At 58.1% G+C, this 22,451-nt stretch overlaps 4 protein-coding genes across 4 annotated transcripts in view; 1 reads left to right on the top strand and 3 right to left on the bottom strand.

Moving 5' to 3' along the window:
* Positions 1–258: 258 nt before the first annotated feature.
* On the bottom strand, positions 259–1,973 carry PTSG_07762 (uncharacterized protein). The gene is made up of 4 exons (XM_004991509.1): positions 1,705–1,973; positions 1,385–1,454; positions 1,202–1,251; positions 259–999 (listed from the first exon to the last, which is right to left on the bottom strand). The coding sequence occupies exons 1-4, from the start codon at positions 1,959–1,961 to the stop codon at positions 459–461; spliced, it is 918 nt and encodes a 305-aa protein (XP_004991566.1). The 5' UTR covers positions 1,962–1,973; the 3' UTR covers positions 259–458.
* Positions 1,974–2,029: 56 nt separating this feature from the next.
* PTSG_07763 (uncharacterized protein) lies at positions 2,030–8,570 on the bottom strand. Its single transcript, XM_004991510.1, has 4 exons — positions 7,268–8,570; positions 6,094–6,516; positions 5,585–5,715; positions 2,030–5,312 (listed from the first exon to the last, which is right to left on the bottom strand). The coding sequence occupies exons 1-4, from the start codon at positions 8,244–8,246 to the stop codon at positions 2,355–2,357; spliced, it is 4,491 nt and encodes a 1,496-aa protein (XP_004991567.1). The 5' UTR covers positions 8,247–8,570; the 3' UTR covers positions 2,030–2,354.
* Positions 8,571–8,853: 283 nt separating this feature from the next.
* Positions 8,854–13,727, top strand: PTSG_07764 (uncharacterized protein). Its single transcript, XM_004991511.1, has 5 exons — positions 8,854–9,457; positions 9,780–10,021; positions 10,255–11,185; positions 11,498–12,981; positions 13,254–13,727. The coding sequence occupies exons 1-5, from the start codon at positions 9,395–9,397 to the stop codon at positions 13,294–13,296; spliced, it is 2,763 nt and encodes a 920-aa protein (XP_004991568.1). The 5' UTR covers positions 8,854–9,394; the 3' UTR covers positions 13,297–13,727.
* A 77-nt stretch (positions 13,728–13,804) lies between these two features.
* PTSG_12633 (uncharacterized protein) overlaps positions 13,805–22,451 on the bottom strand; it is a gene marked incomplete at its 3' end in the record, with an annotated part of 9,075 nt that continues 428 nt past the window's right edge. Inside the window, exons 2-25 of the mRNA XM_004991512.1 lie at positions 22,085–22,252; positions 21,752–21,858; positions 21,335–21,494; positions 20,978–21,094; positions 20,759–20,837; positions 20,483–20,626; positions 20,166–20,264; positions 19,671–19,933; positions 19,288–19,455; positions 19,031–19,111; positions 18,838–18,888; positions 18,411–18,595; positions 17,985–18,149; positions 17,483–17,738; positions 17,151–17,269; positions 16,813–16,954; positions 16,212–16,532; positions 15,703–15,975; positions 15,394–15,467; positions 14,862–15,043; positions 14,621–14,710; positions 14,335–14,439; positions 14,074–14,192; positions 13,805–13,963 (exon numbers count right to left, since the gene is read on the bottom strand). Of these exons, the coding sequence (XP_004991569.1) occupies positions 13,805–13,963; positions 14,074–14,192; positions 14,335–14,439; positions 14,621–14,710; positions 14,862–15,043; positions 15,394–15,467; positions 15,703–15,975; positions 16,212–16,532; positions 16,813–16,954; positions 17,151–17,269; positions 17,483–17,738; positions 17,985–18,149; positions 18,411–18,595; positions 18,838–18,888; positions 19,031–19,111; positions 19,288–19,455; positions 19,671–19,933; positions 20,166–20,264; positions 20,483–20,626; positions 20,759–20,837; positions 20,978–21,094; positions 21,335–21,494; positions 21,752–21,858; positions 22,085–22,252 (3,627 nt within the window). The remainder of the gene's footprint in view (positions 13,964–14,073; positions 14,193–14,334; positions 14,440–14,620; positions 14,711–14,861; positions 15,044–15,393; positions 15,468–15,702; positions 15,976–16,211; positions 16,533–16,812; positions 16,955–17,150; positions 17,270–17,482; positions 17,739–17,984; positions 18,150–18,410; positions 18,596–18,837; positions 18,889–19,030; positions 19,112–19,287; positions 19,456–19,670; positions 19,934–20,165; positions 20,265–20,482; positions 20,627–20,758; positions 20,838–20,977; positions 21,095–21,334; positions 21,495–21,751; positions 21,859–22,084; positions 22,253–22,451) is intronic.

Here is a 22,451-nt window from a genome sequence, read left to right on the forward strand (position 1 = left end):
TCACAGGCACTGTACTTTGCGATAGTCGCCGCGACGCCACACCAAAACCAACAGAGAGCTAATCGACCACGTGCATGTGCGTGTACGTCACCACACTTTACACTTTCGGCAAACACACACACACACACACTGCTGCACGCTGCCACAAAACACCAGCAGCCAACGTCAGGCAGACAGACACAGACAGACACAGACACAACACAGACAGACACACAACACAAACACACACAGACACACAACACAAACACACACACAACACACACAGACACACAGACACACAGACACACACAGACACACACTTGTGGAACGCTGCGAAAAAGAAGAAGACGAAGAACGAGGAACAAGGGGAGAACAAAAGGTCGAGCGAATCAAGAAAACCCCCGAGACGCACATCAAAGCAAAACGAAAAGAGGATTGTCGGGGGTTGGCCACGACAACGCTTGCTGAGCGCGCGCAATCTAGATCTGGGCGTAGTTGCCGCGGGAAGCGGTGCCCTTGAGCTTGGCGGTGGTGAAGTAGAAGCCGTCCTGCACGAGGCCGGGCAGGGACGCCCAGAACTCGCGGTTGGGGATCATCTCCACGCCGCGCCTGCCCTGCGCACCGCCGAGGTAGACGGCGCCGAGCACAAAGTAACCGAGCAGGACGCCAAAGAAAACACCAAGGACAATGGCACCGCCGTCCGTCTTCTTCTTGCCATTGTGGCTGGGGCCGTGAGGGGGAGAGTTGGTGCAGTGTTTGCTGGGCATGTTGATGTTGAAGTTGTAGGTGAGGCCAGACTCGCCCGTCTCCTGCATGTTGGTGTACTTGGCGCCAAACTGGCATTGCGCCTTGATGCTCATGGACCGCCCGTTTGTGCCACCGGTCGCGGTGATGGTCAGGTCGTTGGTGGAGTTGTCATACGCCCAGTTGATGAGGTTGGCCTTGGCCAGGCTGTAGCAGCCTTGGCCGTCCAGGCGCACCTGCGCGCCGAGCACGGAGCTGTCCTGCAGGGTGCAGTTGCTGCAAGTGGGTGTAAATCACACAAGGGGAGTGTGGTCATTTGTGTGAGCATGTGTGAGTTTGTGTTCTTGGGTGTGCATTTGAGTCTGTGTGTGCGTGTGTGTGCGTGCGTGCGTGTGTGTGTGTGTGTTGCAAGGTCCACACGCGCGTGTGGTTAGGAAGTGAATCACAGTTGCAGGCAACTGCAGGCAGACAAACTCACGGGAGCTTGGATGGCACGCCGTTGTTGGTGAACTGCACGTAGTACATGTACTGCAAGATCAAAAATCGTGGGATGGAAGGGGTAAGCTTGGGGAAGGCGCGGGCATCTTGAATCGTTCTGACACGAAGCAAAACCACAATCACAAGCACACACACACACAAGCACACACACACACACACGTACCCCGTTGGTTGTGTCCTTGGCGGTGAGCAGTGACTTGCCATCGGCACCCTTGATGGATGCAAGGTCAAAGCTGCAAGTGAATTAATTGCCCAGTTAGCATCACACGTGCAGAAGCATTTAATGCAATAGACAGAGACAAACACAGACACAAGGACAGAGACAGAGACACTCATCTACACCCACACATTTCAACATACCCACGTACACCGACCCACATACACCCACGCACACACCCACGCACACATACATACACACACACACACATACGCACGCACATTTTCATTCAAACACACAGTCACACTAAACCATGGCATACTCACTACTGCTTGCCGCATTTGCGGATGAGATCGTTGCCATTGACCGGCTGGCAGTTGACGGTGGCTGCGCGTACAGCAGTTGCGCTCAGCAGGGCCAACACCCCTGCAATAACAAGCAGCTTCGCCATGATGTGACGTTGTCTCGCGTGTGCGTGTGTGTCTTTGTGTTGTCTTCGTTGTTGCTTCTCGCTCAGAAATGACTGCTCGTATCTGGTGCCGTCTCTGTTGTCTCCTCCAGCCACTGATTTTGCCTGACGCATGCCAAAACTTTTATCAAGCCAAGGCGCAACTGAATTCAGTTTACAATGATGACTCATTGGTTGTGTTGGTTTGGTTGTCTTTGTCTTGACTGACGTTTGCTTGCGTGCATGAACTGCACCAACACACACGCACACATGCTCACACACACGCACACATGATCACACACACACACACACGCGCGCACCAACACACACACACACACACACATCGAATCACACATAGGGAGGTCGCGAAACAACAACAACAACAACAACAACAACAACTACAACAACTACAACAAAACAAAACAAGAATCACAACAACCTGCAAGCACGCACTCGGCACGTCTCTGTTTCACAATAGTCCTCCAAAACACAACACAACACACCCAAACAACACAACACACCCAGGTGTCAGAAGGAGCGGGGCGTCATGTCACGCGTGAGCGGGTGAGGTACGGGGCTGTTGGCTGGCTGGGGCCCGCTAAAGGTGTCCACAAACGCAGCAACGCTCGGTGTCACCACTTTGCTTGGGCCGTCCGTTCGCACGCCAGGTGCACCAACATCAACTACAACTTGGATTATGCGCGGCGCCCCCTGTGCCAGCACATGCGCCCACACCGTGTGCGCGTTTACCCGCTGCAGCACAAAGCTTCCCTCTGCCACACCAGGCCGCTGTAGCAGCTGCTGCGCCTCCACGGCGTCCATGTCCGCAGGAACATGTGTAGCCTGGCTTGTTCGGCGTGGCTGCTGCTGCGGCGGCTGCTGTTGTGGCGCCATCTGCGGCGCCCGTGTTGCTGCCTGTGCTCGTCCACCATAGCCGCCACCGTATGCACCACCTGAGCCATCACCTCGCTGCTGCTGCTCAGCTGGGATCTCCTCGTAGTCGCCACCAGCTTCCTCCGCAATGATGGAGTGCCGCGGAACAAACGGCTGGTTGGCAAACCTGGACGGGCGGGCCCCGCGACGACCACCACCGCGCCCACCACCGCGCCCACCACGGCCTCGCTGGGACATGTGCGGGCGGTACCCTGCGCTTGGAGGCGTGGGCGGCTGGCGTGACGGCACACCCGCTCGCTGATCATCATCACCGTACACGTCAATGTAGCCGACAGAGACGCGCGAATCAAGGGACACGCGGCCATTGTTGCCTGCAAGCAACTCCGCACCTTGCTCATTGCCGAAGCCAGGATCATCAAACGCTGACATGGGGCCAGGCGATCGCCCATATGCGCCAAGCCCTTGTTGCTGGTGTTGCTGGTGTTGCTGGTGTTGCTGGTGTTGCTGTTGCTGCCGACGTGCTTGATAAGGGTTGGAGGCCGGTGAGCGGTGGCGGCGGTGGTGGTGCCCAACACCAGCCACCATGGGTGTGTTTCTTCGCTGCGCCACCCGACCACCAGTGTCACTACCGTCCGACTGTTGCTGCTGCTGCTGCTGCTGCTGCTGCTGGGTGCGCGACACGGCGCGTGATCCGCGCGGCTGCCCTGGCGATGGCGACGCCATTGAGCTGCGGGAGACGTACTGGGCAAACTCGCTGGCCGGGTCCCGCCGCGGTGCGGGCTGAGAGACGGGCGACCACGCCTCGGCCGGCTGCTGGCGCGGCGTGGAGGGGAAGTCGCGCGGGTCGGCCACGTCTGCGTTGGCGACGGAGGACGCGCGGGAGCGGCGTGCAAGCTCCTCAGAGGTCATGTACTCCGCACCGGTGTCCGCCCGCACATACACGGGGTCGCTCTCGTTCTCCTTGCACAGCACCGCGTACACGCCGTCGTCGCTGCGCAGGAGCGAGATGTACCCGCCGTCAAACGCCGTGCTGTCCAGCTCCGTCAGCGACTCGTCTGGCGCCCGCCCGCCGCCGCCGCCCACGCCATCGTCGTCAACCTGCGTGTACCCGTCGTCGGCGCGGTGCAGGTCAAAGTAGCGCCCGTCCTGCGTCTCCACCGTCACGTACATGTTCTCCCGCTGCGAGCCAACCTCTGCTCGGCGGTACTGCCCGCCAGGGTTCTTCTCCATCACCACATATCGGTCGTGGGCGCGGTCCTGCTTGAGCAGCGTCACCAGCCGCTTGGCGTCCTGCGCCGCCTGCCCCGCCCCAAACTGCGGCTCAAGCTGCACCACTTTGCTCAGCACCTCCTTGAAGCACGACGACGGCAGCGTCAGCGGCAGCCCGTCCTCTCCGAGGTCGTCCGTCTCCACGCGCACATATGTGTCCGCGCCCAGCTGCTGCAGGTGCAGCGGCTCGGGTCGCGTCTTGAGCACGATGGAGAGGTCTGCCGGCAGCACCGCGGGCCGCCGCATGGGCTCCAGCCGAAAGTGCACAGAGCGCATGCGCACCAGCCGGAAGCAGTACAGGTCCGGCGGCGCTGATGACTGCGCCGCGGTGGCCGCGCCGGCCGTGGACGCCGAGGAGGAGGCGGAGGACACCCGCTTGCCGTTGGCGTGCTGCGCATCGCTGAAGCCGCCAATGCTGTCAATGCTGCCCATGCTGCTGGCATTGCTCAACCCGCCGTTGAAGTTGCCACTGCTCTTCTTCTTCTTCTTCGTTTTGTTATTGTTCGCCTTCTGCATGTTGCCCTTTCCCGCGTCGTCGCCGTCACTGCCGTGGCCGCCGTCACCGGGGTGTGCGGGCCGAACGGCGCCAATGCAGAATATGGTCAGGTCTCTGTCGTCGTGGTCGTCGGCGCGCGGCAGGATGGCGCCCACGTCAATGCGATCAAACAGCGTCACCGTCTGCATGCTGCCTGCGTCGTCCCCCAGCAGCAGCACGGGCTTGCCCATGAGCGTGTCCACCACCATCACCTCGTCCTCCGTTGTCGCCGACCGCACGGCCTGGTACGCCTGGCCCTGGTTCCGCTTCAGCAGCACATACCCGCCCTTTGGTTTGCGCACGACAATGGCGTGGTGCATGGCGCCGAGCTCCTTGGGCTGCAGCGGCCGCGCCACCGTGTACACCCCCGGCTCCGTGCGCACCAGCACCAGGTGGGACCCGTCGGTGCCCTCGTGCAGCACCACGGGCGGCTCGAGCTTCTCGCTCTCTGCCGTGCGCTGGCGGCGCAGGCGGCTGTACTCCGGCGTATGCCCGAGCTCCGTCTCCCGGATGTCGTACACCACGTTGTTGATCATGGACGGGCGCGACGTCGCATCGCCATACACGTAGTCCTCAAACCCGCTGCCCACGCCGTCCGCACGCCCGCGCTCGTGCTGGTGGTGGTGGTGTTGATGATGATGATGAGGATGATCGTGGTGGTGCGCGTATGTGGCGCTGGGGTTTGAGGTGAAGAGGGAGCTGCGGGGCGGTGAAACGTGTTCGTCACGTTTTGTCGCCTGCGGCTCGTGTTCAAAGTCACTTTTTCCATCCACATTGTCCGTTTGAGTCTGAGCGAGAGAGAGAGAGAGAGAGAGAGAGAGAGAGAGAGTGTGTGTGTGTGTGTGTGTGTGTGTGAGTGTGTGAGTGAGTGTGTGTGTGTGTGTGAGTGTGTGTGTGTGTGTGTGTGAGTGAGTGAGTGAGTAAGTGTGTGTGTGTAAGTGTATGCATGCACACGTCTCAACAGCGAGTTTTGGGACTTCTTGTGTTGACACGTGAGTCTGTTTCATGGCTTCCTACCCCAAAAGTGCTCAGTGCACTGTTCCAACCAAAGCGCGTGTACCTTGTCCTTGCTGCGTGAGCGAACGAGCAGCACTAGCGCTGCGACGATGATGAGGAGCCCGACACCGCCGCCAACGGCACCGCCAACAATGACCGCCGTGTCTGACGATGCGCTCGTGGACCCGGCCGCACCTGATGCAAACATCGCGGGGTGATGTGGTGGGGAGGGGGGGGGGGTGGAGGGTGAGGGATGAAGGAAGGCAAGGAGGGGTAGGAGGTGGAGTGGTGAGACACAATACCCATGGTACCGCACATCCAGTATGACACGTAGTTTTCCATGCACTGCAAGGACACACACACACGGAGGGACACACACACACATATGCACACGCACAAGCACACATATGCACATGCACATGCACAAACATCCAAACACAGACGTATAGACACACGGAGGCACACACGCACATGCATACGCACACACACATATGCACACGCACAAGCACACATGCACATGCACACGCACACAAACATCCAAACACAGCACACAATTTACTCCCATGCACGTACGTTGAGATGAGAAGGAGGTGCAGGTGCAGTTGGTGCAGCCGGAAGTGCTGGTGAGGGACAAGGTCGCATCGGTAAAGGCGCTCCCAAGCCGCTGCAGGTCCTGCATGGACGCAGTGCTGTTCGTAAACGAGACGGCGCCACAATACAGCAGGGTCACATCCGCCTCGCTGTCTGGCGTGATGCGCGTGCGGAACACGGCAGAGGGCGATTCGGAGAGCTGCTCTGTCAGTAGGCCATAGTCGCTGGCGGGGAGGCGGCCGACCTCCAAGGAGAGCTGGTTGGAGATGAACGAGCGGTAGCTGGAGCGCATGCTGCTGGTCCACGGCGGCGTCACGCCCTCGACACTCGTCACCACCACAATGGACCCCAGCGGCGCAGCAGTCGTCGTCGGCGCCTCAGTGGTGGTCGTCGTGTCGCCACAGTCTGTTGCACGCGATACGTGGACGGAAGCATGTAGGTGAGCGGGTGGGGGGAGGTGTCGTTTGATGGGGTGAGGCGGCATGTCAACTCGTGCGGTTGGGGGGGGGGGCAATGGCACTTCCACGCATGCGGATGCATCCACGCACACGCACACACACACACACACACACACACGCACACACACACACACAGCGCACAAAGACAGACAGACAGGCAGACAGGCAGACAGGCAGGCACACACGCAGAGCAATGTCCAAAGGTTGAAGAGGGGGAACGCTACATTTAATAAGTACCAGTAACTTATTCCACCCCACAACTCGCAGTCGCCTCGGAGCAAGACAGGATGCACGGTGAGTTTAGATACCCCCTCGTTAAGGCTATCTCGCACACTAATCCAGTTACTTGTGAACATGTAAAACACACCTGTTCGTCTGACCGGCTGAGGAGGAATGAATAGGTTAGAAACCCTTGTGGCAGTGTTCCACAAATTTTGATGCCAAAGTGCAGTACGTGTTAATATTTGCTGTATTCTGAGTCACACACACACACACGCAACACACACACACACACACAGCCACACAGCCACACAGACACACAGACACACAGACACACAGCCACACAGACACACAGACACACACACACACACATACAGACACACACATACACATACACAGCCACAGACATAATCCCCCAAGCCACTCCCACCCCTCTCCCCCTTCTCTCTCTCTCTCACTCATCTGAGTGACACACGTACCGACAATCTCCGTCTCGACAAGGACGGGGTCGCCGCACGTGCCGAAGCAGCTGGCGGTGCACTCTGTGGCCTCCCGCGTGCGGTTGCGTTCCCCGCAGGGCCGGCTCCACTCGGACCAGCTCGTGTACTTCCAAAACCCGTCAACAGGGCAGCACTGGTTGATGGTACACACGCGCGTGTCCTGGTCGACGGTGCCCACGGGTTGCCCGTCGCAGCCCTCCGCGCCGCCGCAGGACGCCGCCTGGCACGTGCGGGTGCGCGTCTCCAAGCCGTTTTCACACGTGACGGAGCACTGGGACCAGCCGGACCACGCGGTCCACGTCGAGTCCACCGCGCAGCACGGCTCGGGCTCGCACACCAGGTGCCGCGTCTGCGTTGTGCCCACGCTGGTGAAGTTGCACTGGTTGCCTGGGGTTAGCGACACGGCGCTGGCGTTGCAGGGGTTGCTGCCCAGATAGATGCAGTCCCGCGACTCTGGCCGGGTTCCGTTGATTCCCGACGCGCACACGGCGTCGCAGGAACCGCTCGAGGTCCACGATGTCCACGTCGGGAGGTCGCAGCATGTGCTGTCCACGCACTCCTGGCTGATGCCGCACTGCGTGGCTGTCGTGCACGACTGTGTTTGGCCCCGTGCCACGTCGCCGTGCGACAGCAGGACGGTGGTGGCAAGGAACACGGCGCAGCACACCAGCACCAGCCGCGCGCGCTGCGCCACGCCGTGTACAGTGGTGGTTGTGGTTGTTGCAGCAGAGGAAGTGGCACACGCATCGTCGTCTGGGTGCTGGGTGTTGTTGCGTCGGCGTGGGCTGCTACAGGGTGCCTGTTGCTTGTGTTGCAGCACAGCTCTTCTTCTTCTTGTTCTTCTTCTTCTTGTGCTGCTGTTCCTTCTGCTGCTTGTGTTGTGTGTGCCTGTGTGTGGCAGCGTGGTTGTTGGAACAGCGCCGCACGCGGCTGCTGTGTTCAAAACGCGCTGTCTCATGCCTTGCTGTGCCTGGTTGGTTGCTGGGTTGGAGCCGTTTTGCTTTGAGGCAGCAACAGCAACGGCACAAGCCTGAGCGCGCTTGATTACTGAGCGTGAGATGGAGGGGGGTTCTTGTGGTGGGTGTGGTTTCCAGCCAGCAGGGCGCTCTGTTGAGGGTGGGGGCAAGGCCGCTGCCTTTGCTGTAAGGCAGGGAGGGTGTGGTTTTGCTGTTTTTGCTTCCTTCGCAGCTGGATGTGCGCAAACACACGCACACACCACCAGAAATCACAATCACACGGCCCTCACGTTGTCACACACAACAACAACAACAACAACAACAAACACGCCCAACTTTGCTGTGTGTGTGTGTGTGGGCGGGGAAGATGGACAACGGATAAACTCGCTCCCACCACCACGCTGCTTGTGCTTCTTGTTGTCCCCCCCACCTTGCCTGCTCACCTTACATACGCATGGAATTCAGGCCTACAATAATAATTTTTGTGATGTGATTAGAAAACGACACGCATGGCGCGAATAGAAAATTCGCCACGATTTCACTAGAATAGCGGTCCTTGCTGCACAAACGCAGGCCGGCCGTGTTTCCGTTCCTTCTTTCCACCAACCACTTCGCTTGCGTCGTGATTGTTGTCGCGTTGTGTCTGCACCACCACTTCTCCTTCTCCTGCTCCTGCTGCTCCTTTTCTTTCCGCTCGGTGCCACCAGCCAGCAACAGCCAGCCAGCAACAGTCATCACGGGCCAGCACCTGCACCAGCACCTTGAAGCAGAAGCCCCTCTCAGCCGCAGCTCCAGAGAGCCCACTCTTTTCTGTGCAAGGCTCCATCCTTTGCCAATCGCATTCCCGCACAGCCACACTGCACACGACGCACATCATTGTTCTTGGTTGGTTGGTGCTTGCCAAGAGCAACCTGAGTTCACAACAAGTACACCAGCCAACAAGCAGTTCTCTGAGTGTACTCCGTGACAGCGGTGCCTGAGTCTGTGTGTGCGCGCGTGAGCGGACATACTCTTTCCCTTTCCAAAGCTTGTGTGTGTGTGTGTTTTTTTTTTTTTTTCTTTTCTCTTCTCTTCCACTCGGCCACTTCCATTTGTTGCTCTTGGTACTGTAGCCAAGCAGAGCGTTTGCGTGCTTCACCTAACCTGCTGGATGGGTGACAGTGTCGCAACTTCCAGTGTGCAGCTTCCTCACGGCGGCAAACACGTCATCAAGGTACCGCACAGACCACGTGCATGTGTGTACTTGTCGTGTGTACTTGTGTGAGCTGCTTTGCCTTGTGCCATGAACCGTGTCGCGTGTTGTGATGTGCCATGTGTCGCGTGTACCTGCAGCTGTGCACAGCTCATCACAGATAACCCTCCCCCTCTCTCTGTGGTTGCTTATAACCCCCCCCCCACACACACACACACACACAACCTGCCACTGCTTCCAATCAACGAACTATACTGGGCACTCACTCACTGACACTACTGCGCTTGTCTGCCTTGCCTGGCTGTTTTCGCCTGCACTGCCGCACCCAACCACCGTGATCCAGATTGTGCGCAGCGCCAAGCCTGGTTCAGCATCGCTGCTTCCACTGGCTCGCCCTCTCCGCGTGAAATCGGCTCAGGAGACAGCCTCGACGGCATCAGCGTCATCAACGCCAGCCACTGCCGCCACCAAAACCAACAACAGCACTAACCAGCCAGCGGCGTTTCCAGCCGGTGCCCAGCACTTTGACGATTCCACCGCTTTTGGCCGCAACCTGCTTCCAGACCCAGACGACTCCTTTGTCATGTAAGCTGCAGACCCCACACAGTCACCTTCATATACTCTTTGTTGCCACACTACACACTGTTCACACCACACGCACACACGCACACACACACAACTCACGCTATATTACACTACATGCACACACAGCATACACAACTCACGGTACTGCACTACACACACACGCACACACGCACGCACACACTACTCACGCTATATTACACTACACGCACACACATACTCATACACACATACAGGGGTATGCACTATGGGCGCGAGCACGCCATCAACGGCCCCAAGCAAGACGACTCCGCCACAGCAGTTGGCGCTCCACCAACAGCATCGGCCGCCACAGCCACATCACCAGCAGCAGCAGCAGCAGCTGTCGCCAAGGCCAAGCAGGACCATCCCCCAACAACAACAACAGCTGCTGCAGCAACCAAAGCGGTCCAGCCCTCCAAGACGCAGCCCAAGCCAACCACCATGGCGAGAACCACCCCTGCAGTGTCATCATCGTCGTCGTCGGCCACAGCTGCGCTCCAGAGCAAGCTGCAAGTGAACTGGGCCACCACTGCCACCACCACCAACAGCGGCAGCGGCACCACCGCGAACACCGGCAAGCGCCCGCCGTCTCGCACGGCGTCCACCACCCAGTCGGCGGCGATTGTGATGGCCATGCACAACAACAGCGGCGCGATGGGCGACGACAGCCGCCGCAACTCTGTGTTTGCGGAGCCGTCAGGCCCGCCCATGACGCAGGCGGAGCGCATCCGGGCACGCGCGCGCAGCATCCAGCAGATGATGAGCCAGCGCAGCACAGCACGCCGCGTCAGCTTCAGGCACGACGAGGACCCGCGGTCGTTCTTCAACGAGACAGTGATGGACAGGCTGTATGCGGAGCTCACAGCGCACGATCGCCGCCAGCTCGCAGCGGTGAAGCATGAAGAGGCGGCGCGCGCACGCGAGGACGCAGCGGCGATGCTGAAGCGCTGGAAGCAGGACGAGGACCCCAAGCTCAAGGCCGTGTTTGATGCCGGGGACAGGCGTGCAGAGGAGGTGTTGGTGGAAGTGTCGTCGGCGCCGTCGTCGCCCGAGGAGGACAACACACAGGACGCAGAGCAGCGCATTGCAGAGATGGAGCAGCAGCTGGAGACGATGAAGGAGAGGTACAGGGCAGCGCAGCGCCAGGTATACACGTGTGTGTTTGTCTGTGTGTTGTTTGTGTCTGTGGTAGGTGTGTGTGGTGGTTGTTTGTGTCTGTATATTTATATATGTGTGTGTTTGCGTGTGTGTTTGTGTGTATGCGTGTGTTTGCGTGTATGTGCGCGTTGTGTATGTGTTGTGTGTGTTAGTTGTGGTGCCTTCCGCATGATCACACCGTACATCTGTCTTGTGCTGCGCCTGCTTACACTCACCCCATTCATCACTGCTCGTTTCACCATCCCCTCCACCCCCTCCACCCCCTCCTCCTCCCGTCTTATCTCGGCATCCGCTTCAAAGATGGAGCTGGCGCGCCGTGCAGAGCTCGCCGCCAGCCGCAGCAGCAGCCGCGCCAACAACAACACCACCAACAACAGCAGCAACAGCGACGACGACAGCAAGTCTGCCCTCAACGATGCCGACGAGAACAGCAACAGCGCCCCCGACAGCTACTTTGTGCCGCTCGCCCTTCGCCGCGCACAGCGGACGCGGACGCGGGCGAGCCAGCGGGTTGACGGCGGCGACGGGAGCGAGCAGGCGTCGCGCAGTGAGAGCAGGATGTCCACGCGCCGGTCGCGCCGGCAGGGGGGCCGTGCATCAGCCAACGCCCGCACGCGTGACGATGGTGGCGAGGATGAGGATGGCCGGGGCGCTGGTGATGAGCGGGGGCGGCAGTCCACCAGCAGCAGCGGTAGCGGCAAGACGGGCGATGATGATGATGATGATGGCGGTGATGTCAACGGTGATGTCAACGGTGATGGGGATCAGCAGCAGGCGAAGGACGACGCCCCAACAGCGGCCGCAGCCGGCGGTGAGGAGGACTGCGACCCCGCAGATGACGATGGTGCTGGTGCTGCTGCTGCTGATGATGATGATGACGGAAACAACGATTACGGTGGTGATGGTGACGATGATGACGATGATGATGATGACGATGGTGGTCATGGGGAGCAGGCGCGGAAGCGCAGCAAGACGGACGGCGACGTGAAGAGCGAGCAGACTGGCTCCCCGACCGCCGGCAGCACGGTCGATGCCGAAGATGACGAAGACGCCAAGCAGCCGTATGAGGAGGAAGCGGCGGACGATGAGGCCAGCCCCTCCCCCAAACCCGCGCGTGACCGCAGCAGGGCCCGCCGGAAGGTGCGGCGCACACGCGCGTCGCCGCCGCACGAGATTGCAGCCCTCGGCGTTGGCGAAGACATTGACGACATTGAGGGCGGTGACGTGACGGCGGTCTCTGCCCGCGCCCGTCGGCAGCAGGCGCGCCACTTCAACCAGCTCGCCCGCCGCCGCCAGGCCGCCACCGCCACCACCGCAGACACGTCTGCCGACGACACGGGCGCAAGCACCTCTGCCTCTGCCCAGCCGAGTCCACGCAAGTCGCGGGAGACGCGGCGCCGCAGCCGAGCCAACAGCGGGCGGGCGTCGGCGGACCACTCGCGCGCACCGCAGGGCTTCACGGCATCGCAGCCGAATCTGGTGCAGCGGCCCCACGCGCGCCGCGGACAGCACAACGCAGACGCTGGTGGCGCCACGCCGGGCGGCTCGCGGGCAACGACGCCGAGCAGCGGGGAGAACACGCCGCGGACGTCTCGGACAAGCGGCAGCGGCCGGGCCTCGCGCACAAAGGGGAAGGTCTACGTATGCGAGAAGTGCGGACGGACGTTTGGGCACCCACCGGCATACTCGCAACACGTGCGCTCGCACAGCAAAGGGCGCGCTAGCACAAGCAGCAACAACGGCGACAACGACGCCTCAAAGCGGCGAGCAAGCGACGAAAGCAGGTTCGACCGTTGTGTACGTGTGATGGGTTGTTTGGTTGTTTGGTTGTTGGGTTGTTTGTTTGGTTCGTTGGTTGTGCGTGCGTGTGTGTGTGTGTGTGTGTGTGTGCGCGCGCGCGCGCGTGTGTGTGTGTGTGTCTGGCACCTGGTTGCGTGACGTTCATATGTGTGTGTGTGTGTGTGGTTGTGTGCGTGCCTCTAACACAGCCTCTACACCACCACCACAATCTCATTTGCCCGCTGTTCTTGCGCTCTTTATGCCACCGCACGTGCAGTGAGGGACCGGCGAGCAAGCGCCGCAAGGGCCGCAGGCGCTGACAGGAAATAGCCTGCACGCATGGCCCCATGAGAGAGAAAAACAAAAACCCTGTCGGATGCCACCGTGTTCGTGTTGACTTGAATCGTTTGCTCGTTTGCCGCTTTCGCTCGCTCGCTCGTTCGCTGGCTTGCTTGCTTGCTTGCTTATGTGCTTGGAGTGGTAATCGTGCTTGTTTGACAGCTGGCTATTTCGCCGCTAGTGTTGTTTAGGCATTTGTTTGTGTACTCGATCCGTGAAGAGTAATGCAGTTATGTTGTCGTTGTTGTGTGTTGCCGCGCTGTTTTGTTTGGAATGTGTTGTTCATGTGGTATTGTGCTCCCGCGTTCCTGGCTTTGCTCGCTGTTGTATTGGTTGTTAATGGTTGATTGATTCACTTCTTCATTTCCTAATTGAATAGCTCATCGACGCAAGATGTGCTGCTGTATCAAACACATACACGCAAGCACACACACACACACACAGACACACACACACACACACACAGACACACACACAAGAAGATATTAATTAGTGGGCGAGGTTGTGGACGAGGAAGTTGAGTTGTGTGCTCAGGTTGAGCCGAATACACTCGGCAATGAGCGATCGAAAGTGCTTCGCTGCCTGGTCTTTACCCATCCCCAACGACAGCGAACGCTGCAGATACTGGATGTCTTCCTCCCGCTGAAGCTGTGTGTGTGGGGGGGGGGTACAAGTGTGGATGAGCCAATAGCGCGGGATTGCACCAGCCTGGCAGCAACCAGGTTCAGCAAACAAGCAATCACTTCACGCACACACACCTCGGGGATGCCGGTTGAGAGCATCATGGCAAAGAGGGCGATGATGAGGTTGGCGTGCTTTCTCAACACGAGATACGCGCGCACACACAAGTCCTCAAACTGCCGAAATAGCTCAGAGTCTGGTGGTGTGAAGTGTACACACACAAACCCCATGTCAGCACGGGTGGGGGTGGTTGCAGGGGATGACACGTCAAAGCACAACGCACGGGGAACCTGCTGTTCACTCCCCACAATCATCAGCACCACCACCGCGATGGCTACCTCGTCCGCCCATGACGTGGATGAATTCGGATGTGAGGACGAACGGCGCCAGCTCCCGTTTCACCCCAAACTTGTACTTGATGTTGCCCAGGAAATGCCCAAAGTCTGGCGCATGCGTCAAGCCGCCGTAATGGGGACGAAAGATGGGTTGAGAATGGAGCGTGTCGTCAAGAGCGGAATGGCCGCAACAACCGTACAATACACAGACACACACACATAATACACACACACACACACACACTCTCTCTCTCTTTCTCTCTCTCTCTCTCACACACGCAAAACCGACCAATGTGGAAGAAATCGCCGCTCGGAGTGACCATGATGTTGTCGTTGTGGCGGTCACCAATACCAAGCACATATGTCGCGACGCAATACGCTGCGGCAAACACACGTTGATGCACACGAACAAATGAGAGCACGACCCACCGCCAGCGCACGAGCCAACATCAGGTCACAAGAGCCTCCTCCGTCTGTGTTCATGCGAGCACACGGCAACAGCAGCATGATGCAAACAACAAATGCCGCACCTGCGCACGACTTTGCAAAGTTCGATCGCACAACGCCCATGGCATGTGGCTTATCCTTGTTCTGGGCATGCAGCCACGCCAACAGCGGCTCCTCCGAGAACGCAGCAAGCGACCCACCGTGTGCGCGCTGGATGCTCGAAACGGTACGCGCACCGCTCACAACTTGGATCACGCCGCTCTCGCTGGCGAACACACACCAAGGGACATGGGTAGGTTGAGTGCGCCGAGTGAATGGAGGTGCATTATTGTCTCGCACTCTATCACATGCGTGCCACAAACACGGCAGACGCGAATGCGCAAACACACGCACACACTCGGCACCCGCACACGCACACACTCGGCACCCGCACACGCACACACACACACACACACACACACACACACACACACACACACACACACACACACACACACGGCACCCGCATCACATACAACCCCAGCTCTCCTTTCCCACATTGCACTCTCTCTTCTCCAAATACAGACACTACTTCAGCTCTCATTGCGCCAGTTCAGTGGAGTGCACGTATCACACCTTCCAGTCGCCACACAGCCGTATGCTGTAACACGCGTGCCCAGGCCCTCTTGCTGCCACAATCGATCCATCACCTGCGAATCAAGGGGCAAATGCATGTGTCCACGCATGCACGGCAATCAACAATCGTGCGCGTGTTGCATTCGTGTGTTGATGGAAGGGAACATTGAGAAATGAGGCCTTTCATGCAGTCACATTGCGACCATTCAAGATCACACACACACACACACGCACACAATCTCACACACCCACACACAATCACACACACCCACATCACAATCACCAGCGGGCAAGAGCACAGGTGCGTACCCGGAGCATCTGCAGCGTCAGCATGTCTTGTCGCAAATCATCGCCCGATTTGAAGATGAGCTGCACGTGTGGGCTGGGCACAGCTGTGATACCACCACCACCACGGCTGCTGCCAGCATCGTGGTTATCGCTGCTGTCATCGCCGTCGGCAGTCGTAAAGTGCAGCCAGAGCGGCTTCTTCTTGCTGTCTAGCACCCGGCAGCGCTCCGGTGACAGGCCCACCACGTGCGAGCTCGCATCGTGCATCAGCGTCACAGGCAGCAGTCCAACCAACTACAGTGCACACGTAAATTTGGTTGACAACAACATGGCAATTCGGGGTCAGCTCTTCACGTGAGCTTCGCGAGATGGTGTGATGCGCACATGAGATTACGCACACACACACACAGGCACAAGTACAACACACACACATGCACATACACACACAAGTACAACACACACACAGGCACAAGTATGATCACGGACTTATACTCACAGACAAATACATACATGCTCTCACACATGCCAACATATGATACACTCACATGTTCCACGTCGTTCCTCAGGATTGCGTCGCGGTGCTCCTGTGTCCGCGCCTCCTTCACTGCGAGCGAGGTTGCGTGCAGCCTGTCCACCAGCTGCGCCTGCGTGTGTACATCTCCGAGCACATACGCGCCGCACGCACAGCAGTACGCGTCAATGAGGAGGGCACAGCGCTGGGCCGTGGCTGGGGTGTGCAGGCCAGCACGCAGGTGCCAGAAGAGGGACTGCCCAATGCGGCGATTTAGAAGTCCGCGGCGGAGGAGAAAACGGGCGAGTGCAGAGTCGTGGTCGTGATCGAACCGTAACACCTGTGCACGATAGAAGGTAGCACACGCAGGCAGTGAGTGAGTGTGGTGGAAAGCCCGGGTGAGTTCTGGGAAAACAAACATGTATTGCACATGTACGCACGCACGAGACATCACAAGGGAACACAAGCAAATGCATGGATAAGCAAGCACAGACACACATACACATACACACACGCACACACACACACACACACACACACACACACACACACACACACGCACATACACATACACACATGCTTTCTCACTCTCTCACGCTCTCACGCTCTCATGTTCGGACCTGCACGAGCTGCAGGAGATACGTTTCCAGCTGGTTGTCGTCAATGGGATGGAGAAGCGAGACGGCCATCGCTCGCACGTGCGGATCAACAAAATGGACGTGCAGCAGCTGAAGCGCGTCCGTGATCGTCGCGCTCGGCGTCCTGGCGGTGACAAGTGTTGGAGGGGGGGGGGGGGCATGGCAAGGCAGTATGAAGGACAGTTGGTGAAGATGGGCACATGCAAGAATACTCCATACCACAGCGGCACATGGCTGTACACAGGTACACGCAGACACACACAGGTACACGCAGACACACACAGGTACACACACCCGCATGATCACTCAAACATTCGCACCATGTCTGCATGAGGCGGTATGCTTCGCGGACTTGCCACGCGCGGCCCCAATCGATCGACCGGAGGAACTTGGGCAGCAGCAGAGGATACTGCGTGCACTCGTGACGCCGGCGAAATAGCTGAACACACACACGTACACACACACACACACACATACATACATGCACACGCACACACACGCACACGCACACACATACATTCATGCACACGCACACACACGCACACACACACATGTGAAACAATAAGGGAATGAGATGTGGATGAACCAGGCTTCAGCTCCCAACCATCGTGAGCACGACCACCACGACGAAGCAAAGCGTAAAACCACTGACCAATCGATGGTCCGGGGGTGTGAGCGGCGCGATGATGTCGCTGTTTCGGATCGCTGCCAGCCGCTTGCTGTCGTGTATCTCCTGATTCGCCAGCGCCATCTGCACCTCCGCCTTCAGCACTGCCGCCTTCGCACTGGCACGGTCCTCGCTGCCAGCGACGTCATCTCCGCGCACGTGTGTAAACTCGGCCAGTGCAAACTGCGCCGTGTCCGTGACATGATCGCTGCTGCCGCTCACGGGCTGTAGGACACCGAGCCTGCACAGTGGCCAATGACACCCCCGCAGTGCACGCGCGATGAGCAAATGACAGTAGCAGTAGATCGAGCAACAGCGCACATTCACACACACACACACACGCGCACACACACGCACACACACGCACACACTGTGTGCGATTGTCAAGTAAATTTGAAGCACACATGCAACCACAAGCACAAACAACCGCATGAGGACACATGAGTGCAAAATGGCCCGATCCCGCCTTCCATCACCTCCCACCCACCGGATGAGCCGCTGTGCGAGCAAGACGGCGTTCTCGCGCGGCGCGTCGTCCATGTCCCGCTGCAGCCAATCAACAACATCGCGACCAGACACAACACGGGCGCGGCGGCGACGATAGGACCACCGATCACTCGCAAGCCGCAGCCCGCTCTCCTTTGACGCAAGGCTTGCGGCCGGCGGGGAGGGATTAGGTGGACGGGAAAGGTTGCATTGGAGCACGAGAGAACGAAACATGAGCATGAGTATGAGTATGAGAGAACAAACCATGAGGTTGAAGGGAGCAGCTGCAAACGAATGACACGCTCACACATACATACACACACACACGCACGTGCGCGTTTACACACATACACGTTCACCCATAAGCACGCTCGCACGTGCACACACACACACACACGCACGTGCACACGTGCACACACACACTTACCGAGCGACGATCATGACGAGGTCTGGCGGGACGCGAATCACAACGTCCTCAGTGCTGCCATCGCTGTTGTCATCGTCAGTAGAAACCTGTACCGTCTGCCCGCTGGACACCGCCGACAGCACATATTGCAGCGCTGTTGTGGAGAACGAGTTGTCCTCCTGTTCGCAGAAGCGGCGGTCGTGCGCCTGAGCATTGAAACAAAGATGGGGAGGGGGTGTGACAACACACGACACACGAGTTGTGGGTGAGTATGTCCGTGAATGTGTGTGTGCGTGTGTGCGTGCGTGTGCGTGTGCGTGTATGTGTGCATGTGCGTGTGTGTGTGTGTGTGTGTGTGTGTGTGCGCGTGTGCATGTGTGTATCTGTGCGCGCGCGCTGGTGCATGCGTGCTTGATCGACGTGCAGAGCGCTTTAACGTCGATCCCACCTCAAGCTCAGGATCGACTTGGAACGGAAACGAGTAGCGAGGAAACGTAACCTGAAAACCAATAGCAGCAACGATGCACAATGAATGGAAAGCAATGGCACAATGTGAGTCGAGGTAATGGGCCTGCGCACAATAGGCAGAGTGATGTACGTGTGCGAATATGCCCCCACACAACAAGAGCACTGGAGCGTACGCGGTACGGAAAATGGGGGAGGGAGAGACGTAGACGCGCAACTTCGCGCCGCTTGCAGCGAGACGGAAGATGGCCAACAATCTGCAGTGTGGCATGATCGAATGAGCAATACAACGGCAACATAGAACACACACACACACACACACACACACACACACACACACACACACACACACACACACACACACACACGCACGCACGCATACACACACACACAAACACGCACACACATACACACACACACAAGTGAAACGCACCGGGTCCGTGCCAGGGTAGAGGGATAGGAGGAAGGTGCCTTGTCTCAGATCAGCGTTGGCGTCAAACAGCGACAGGCGTGCATGGAGGTGGGTTGTTGCTGGCAGTGCATCATCGGCTGGAAACAAAAGCGCTACATGCAGCGTGCTTGCACGTGGTAGGTCCATCACCTGCATGTTAACAACACACAAAAAACCATCAGCAAGTCAACTGGGGACGAACGCGACACATCGTCCCTGCAAGCACTTCACTTGAACACATGTACATGTGCGTGCATGTTGTGTGCGTATATTGTGTGTGTATGTTGTGTGTGTGTGTACGTGTGCACGTGGTTGTATGTTTATGCACGCTGTCACCACACGTCCATGGAATGTTTGGGTCTTACTAGAGTGTTCAGCGGCGTGGCAGAGGAGATGTGCACTGCGCGGGACGAGGATGAGGAGGATGAGGAGGACGAGGAGGATGAGGGCTGCACATCTGCAACAGACTCGCGCGAGATGAGCACATCGCCGCAGTAAACGGAGAACACAGCGGACGACGGAAGATGCGACGACAACGCCAGCGCCGGTGCCGACGAAGATGATGGTGGCGGGGACGATAGTGGCTGTGATGATGATGACGATGATGATGATGATGATGATGATGATCCTGTGTTGCGGTGGTGTGGAGGTGATAATGCACAGCGACAAGACGATTCGTAAGAGGCGAGGAGCGAATGGGTCAGCTATGTTCGAAACCCAACAAGCTCGTGGAGGTGTGTGTGTGTGTGTACGTAAATAAGTGTGTAAGTGTGTAACTGTATACATGTGGGCGTGTGTGTGAAAATGTATTCATGCATGTGTATGCGTATGTGCGTGTGATCCTGGGGGAGGGGGCGCACCTGGGAAGTAGGTGACATTGGAGACGGTGACTTGTTGCTGTACGGTCCAGGACGAGAGGGAGGTGATATCCGACAAGAGCGCCGTGTCAAGACAAAGGGCTGACCGGCGGAGTGGTGGGGTGTTGCATGTGAGGAAACAAGAAAGTGCAAGCACAAACGGTGCTGGCGCGATGCTCAACTGCAAATTGACACACAGACGCGCTCACATAGATAAACAGATACACACGCTCGCATAGACACACACTCACACACACACACAAACACACACATGCAACAAAAGCAGACACACGCATGTACATACAAGCATGAAAACAGACCTGTTTGCGTAGGGGAGGGCAGCTGCGTGTGGATGACAGTACGGCGCGGCGGTGGCTCAAAGAGACGGGTGACACTGAAGCGGTCGTACGTGCGCTGTTGCAGAATGGACGATATCGTGCACACATCCAAGTGCACGGGTTCCTCTGCAGTCGCACACACGATCATGTCCAAGCATGAGCACATGACACCTTCATGATGATCGGGGCAAATGCATACACAGTGGACGGGCGAGGATGGTGGCAGAAACAATGGGCATGCGACAGGCCACCACCAACCTTGCAGCAGACAGCTCCGCACGTGCGTGAACGAGACGAGCGGGTGAGGTCCAAACAAGCACTCTTGTGAATTTGGAACCTGCAGGCCCACGCATGTGGAAACACACATGCAAGGAGTGCCCGGGGTTGAGGATGTGTCAACAAAGTGAGCAGCTGTCTCCTTCCAGCGTCAAAGTCTGGGTGAAACGCTGCACGTCAACACACACACACACACACCACCTTGAAGCAGATGTCTTCTGCTGCGTATGTGTCCGCCAGCCCGCGTTCGTGTTCGCGCAGCACACGTGCGAGCGCAGCTGTCGCCGTCTCTGTGGGCAGCACCAGCAGTGTGTGGCGCTGCACAGAGGACGAGGTGGTGGGTTGGGACATGTCAGCACAAACATGTGTGCAAATGTGCACGTGTGTGTGTGTGTGTGTAAGTGTGAATGTGAGTGTGTGTGAATGCGAGTGTGCTTGAGCATGCGTGTGCGTGTGTACGTGTGTGTGTGTGTGTGCATGTGGGCACATGCTGCGCGTGAGGTGGCTGGGTGCAACGGCGGGAAAGAATGGTCATCCATACATGTGTCTCTGCCTCACCTGCGGGCGGTCGCCGTGTGCGGCACCATGCAACATGATCGTGACGTTGACGGTGACGGCTTCGCCCCCGTGCTGCGTGCGCACATCAGTACCATCGCCACCGCCATTGTGCGGCTCAATGTGCGGCGCCAGCAGATATGTTGTCTCATCGCGCTGTGTCCTGCGTGCGCGTGTATGTGTGTGTATGTATGTGTGTGTATGTGTGTGCGTATGTGTATGTGTGTGTGCGTGTGTGGGCACATATGCATGCGCATGTATTGTAGCAGTGAGAAGGACGAAATGGAGTGAGGGCGGGCGTCAGGGAATGGCAGCAATGAGCAACAAGAGAGCACATCAAGCACCTACAAACGTATGCATCCACAACGCACACGCACATCCACACATACAAGAACATAGCAGCGCACGTGCGTTGCTCACATGATGGACTGTGCAAATGCGCGGAGGCGAAAGCGAGCTGCGGTGAGACCATCGACGTCACCGCTGTCGCTGTTGTCGTCGTCATCGGTTGTGGTCGCGATCTGCTCCTACAATGATTGGATGCACGGGATGCAGTGGTGGCGATTACAGGAAGACGATGGGGTGATGAAGGATGGGGGGATGGTGATGAAGGATGAAGGAATGGCAATTTCACCAAGCAGGGCGACCACAATGCATGCACAGTCACACACACACACACACATGCACACACACACACACACACACACACACACACACACACACACACACATACACACACATACACACACACACCAGGAGGTGTGGCGGGATGAGGTCGGCGGTGCTGACGAGTGGCGGATATGGGGACGACAGCGCGGCTGCAGCTGCTCGCGGGATGGCGTGAAGCGTAATGGCACACGCGGCAGTGGCAGTGGCGGCTGTTGGGGAATCGAGTGGGATTGGACGCATCTCTGCCAGCACCTGAATGATGACACAGCATGAGCAGTAGCAGAGGCGTGATTTCACGCGTGAACACATGTACAACAGGCTGTAACCGTGACAAACAGCGCCGCGTGATGACGCCTGAAGAAAACGCCACACACACACACACGCACACATACACATACACACACACACGCACGCACGCACACACACACACACACACACACACACACACACA

Source organism: Salpingoeca rosetta (genome assembly GCF_000188695.1).
Source record: "Salpingoeca rosetta unplaced genomic scaffold supercont1.19, whole genome shotgun sequence".
Lineage (NCBI taxonomy): Eukaryota > Choanoflagellata > Craspedida > Salpingoecidae > Salpingoeca > Salpingoeca rosetta.

What these genes read in the sequence shown, in the direction of transcription:
- PTSG_07762 (XM_004991509.1), bottom strand. Translation starts at nt 1,961, where the DNA reads ATGCGTCAGGCAAAATCAGTGGCTGGAGGAGACAACAGAGACGGCACC. An exon ending in CGCAAATGCGGCAAGCAGTA is followed by an intron (nt 1,455 to 1,704) that starts GTGAGTATGCCA and finishes ATTCACTTGCAG; the next exon opens with CTTTGACCTTGCATCCATCA. An exon ending in GGCGTGCCATCCAAGCTCCC is followed by an intron (nt 1,000 to 1,201) that starts GTGAGTTTGTCT and finishes ACCCACTTGCAG; the next exon opens with CAACTGCACCCTGCAGGACA.
- PTSG_07763 (XM_004991510.1), bottom strand. Translation starts at nt 8,246, where the DNA reads ATGAGACAGCGCGTTTTGAACACAGCAGCCGCGTGCGGCGCTGTTCCA. An exon ending in TGTCGAGACGGAGATTGTCG is followed by an intron (nt 6,517 to 7,267) that starts GTACGTGTGTCA and finishes CGCGTGCAACAG; the next exon opens with ACTGTGGCGACACGACGACC. An exon ending in GCTCACGCAGCAAGGACAAG is followed by an intron (nt 5,313 to 5,584) that starts GTACACGCGCTT and finishes TCTCTCGCTCAG; the next exon opens with ACTCAAACGGACAATGTGGA.
- PTSG_07764 (XM_004991511.1), top strand. Translation starts at nt 9,395, where the DNA reads ATGGGTGACAGTGTCGCAACTTCCAGTGTGCAGCTTCCTCACGGCGGC. An exon ending in CCAGACGACTCCTTTGTCAT is followed by an intron (nt 10,022 to 10,254) that starts GTAAGCTGCAGA and finishes ACACACATACAG; the next exon opens with GGGTATGCACTATGGGCGCG. An exon ending in CGAGCAAGCGACGAAAGCAG is followed by an intron (nt 12,982 to 13,253) that starts GTTCGACCGTTG and finishes CCGCACGTGCAG; the next exon opens with TGAGGGACCGGCGAGCAAGC.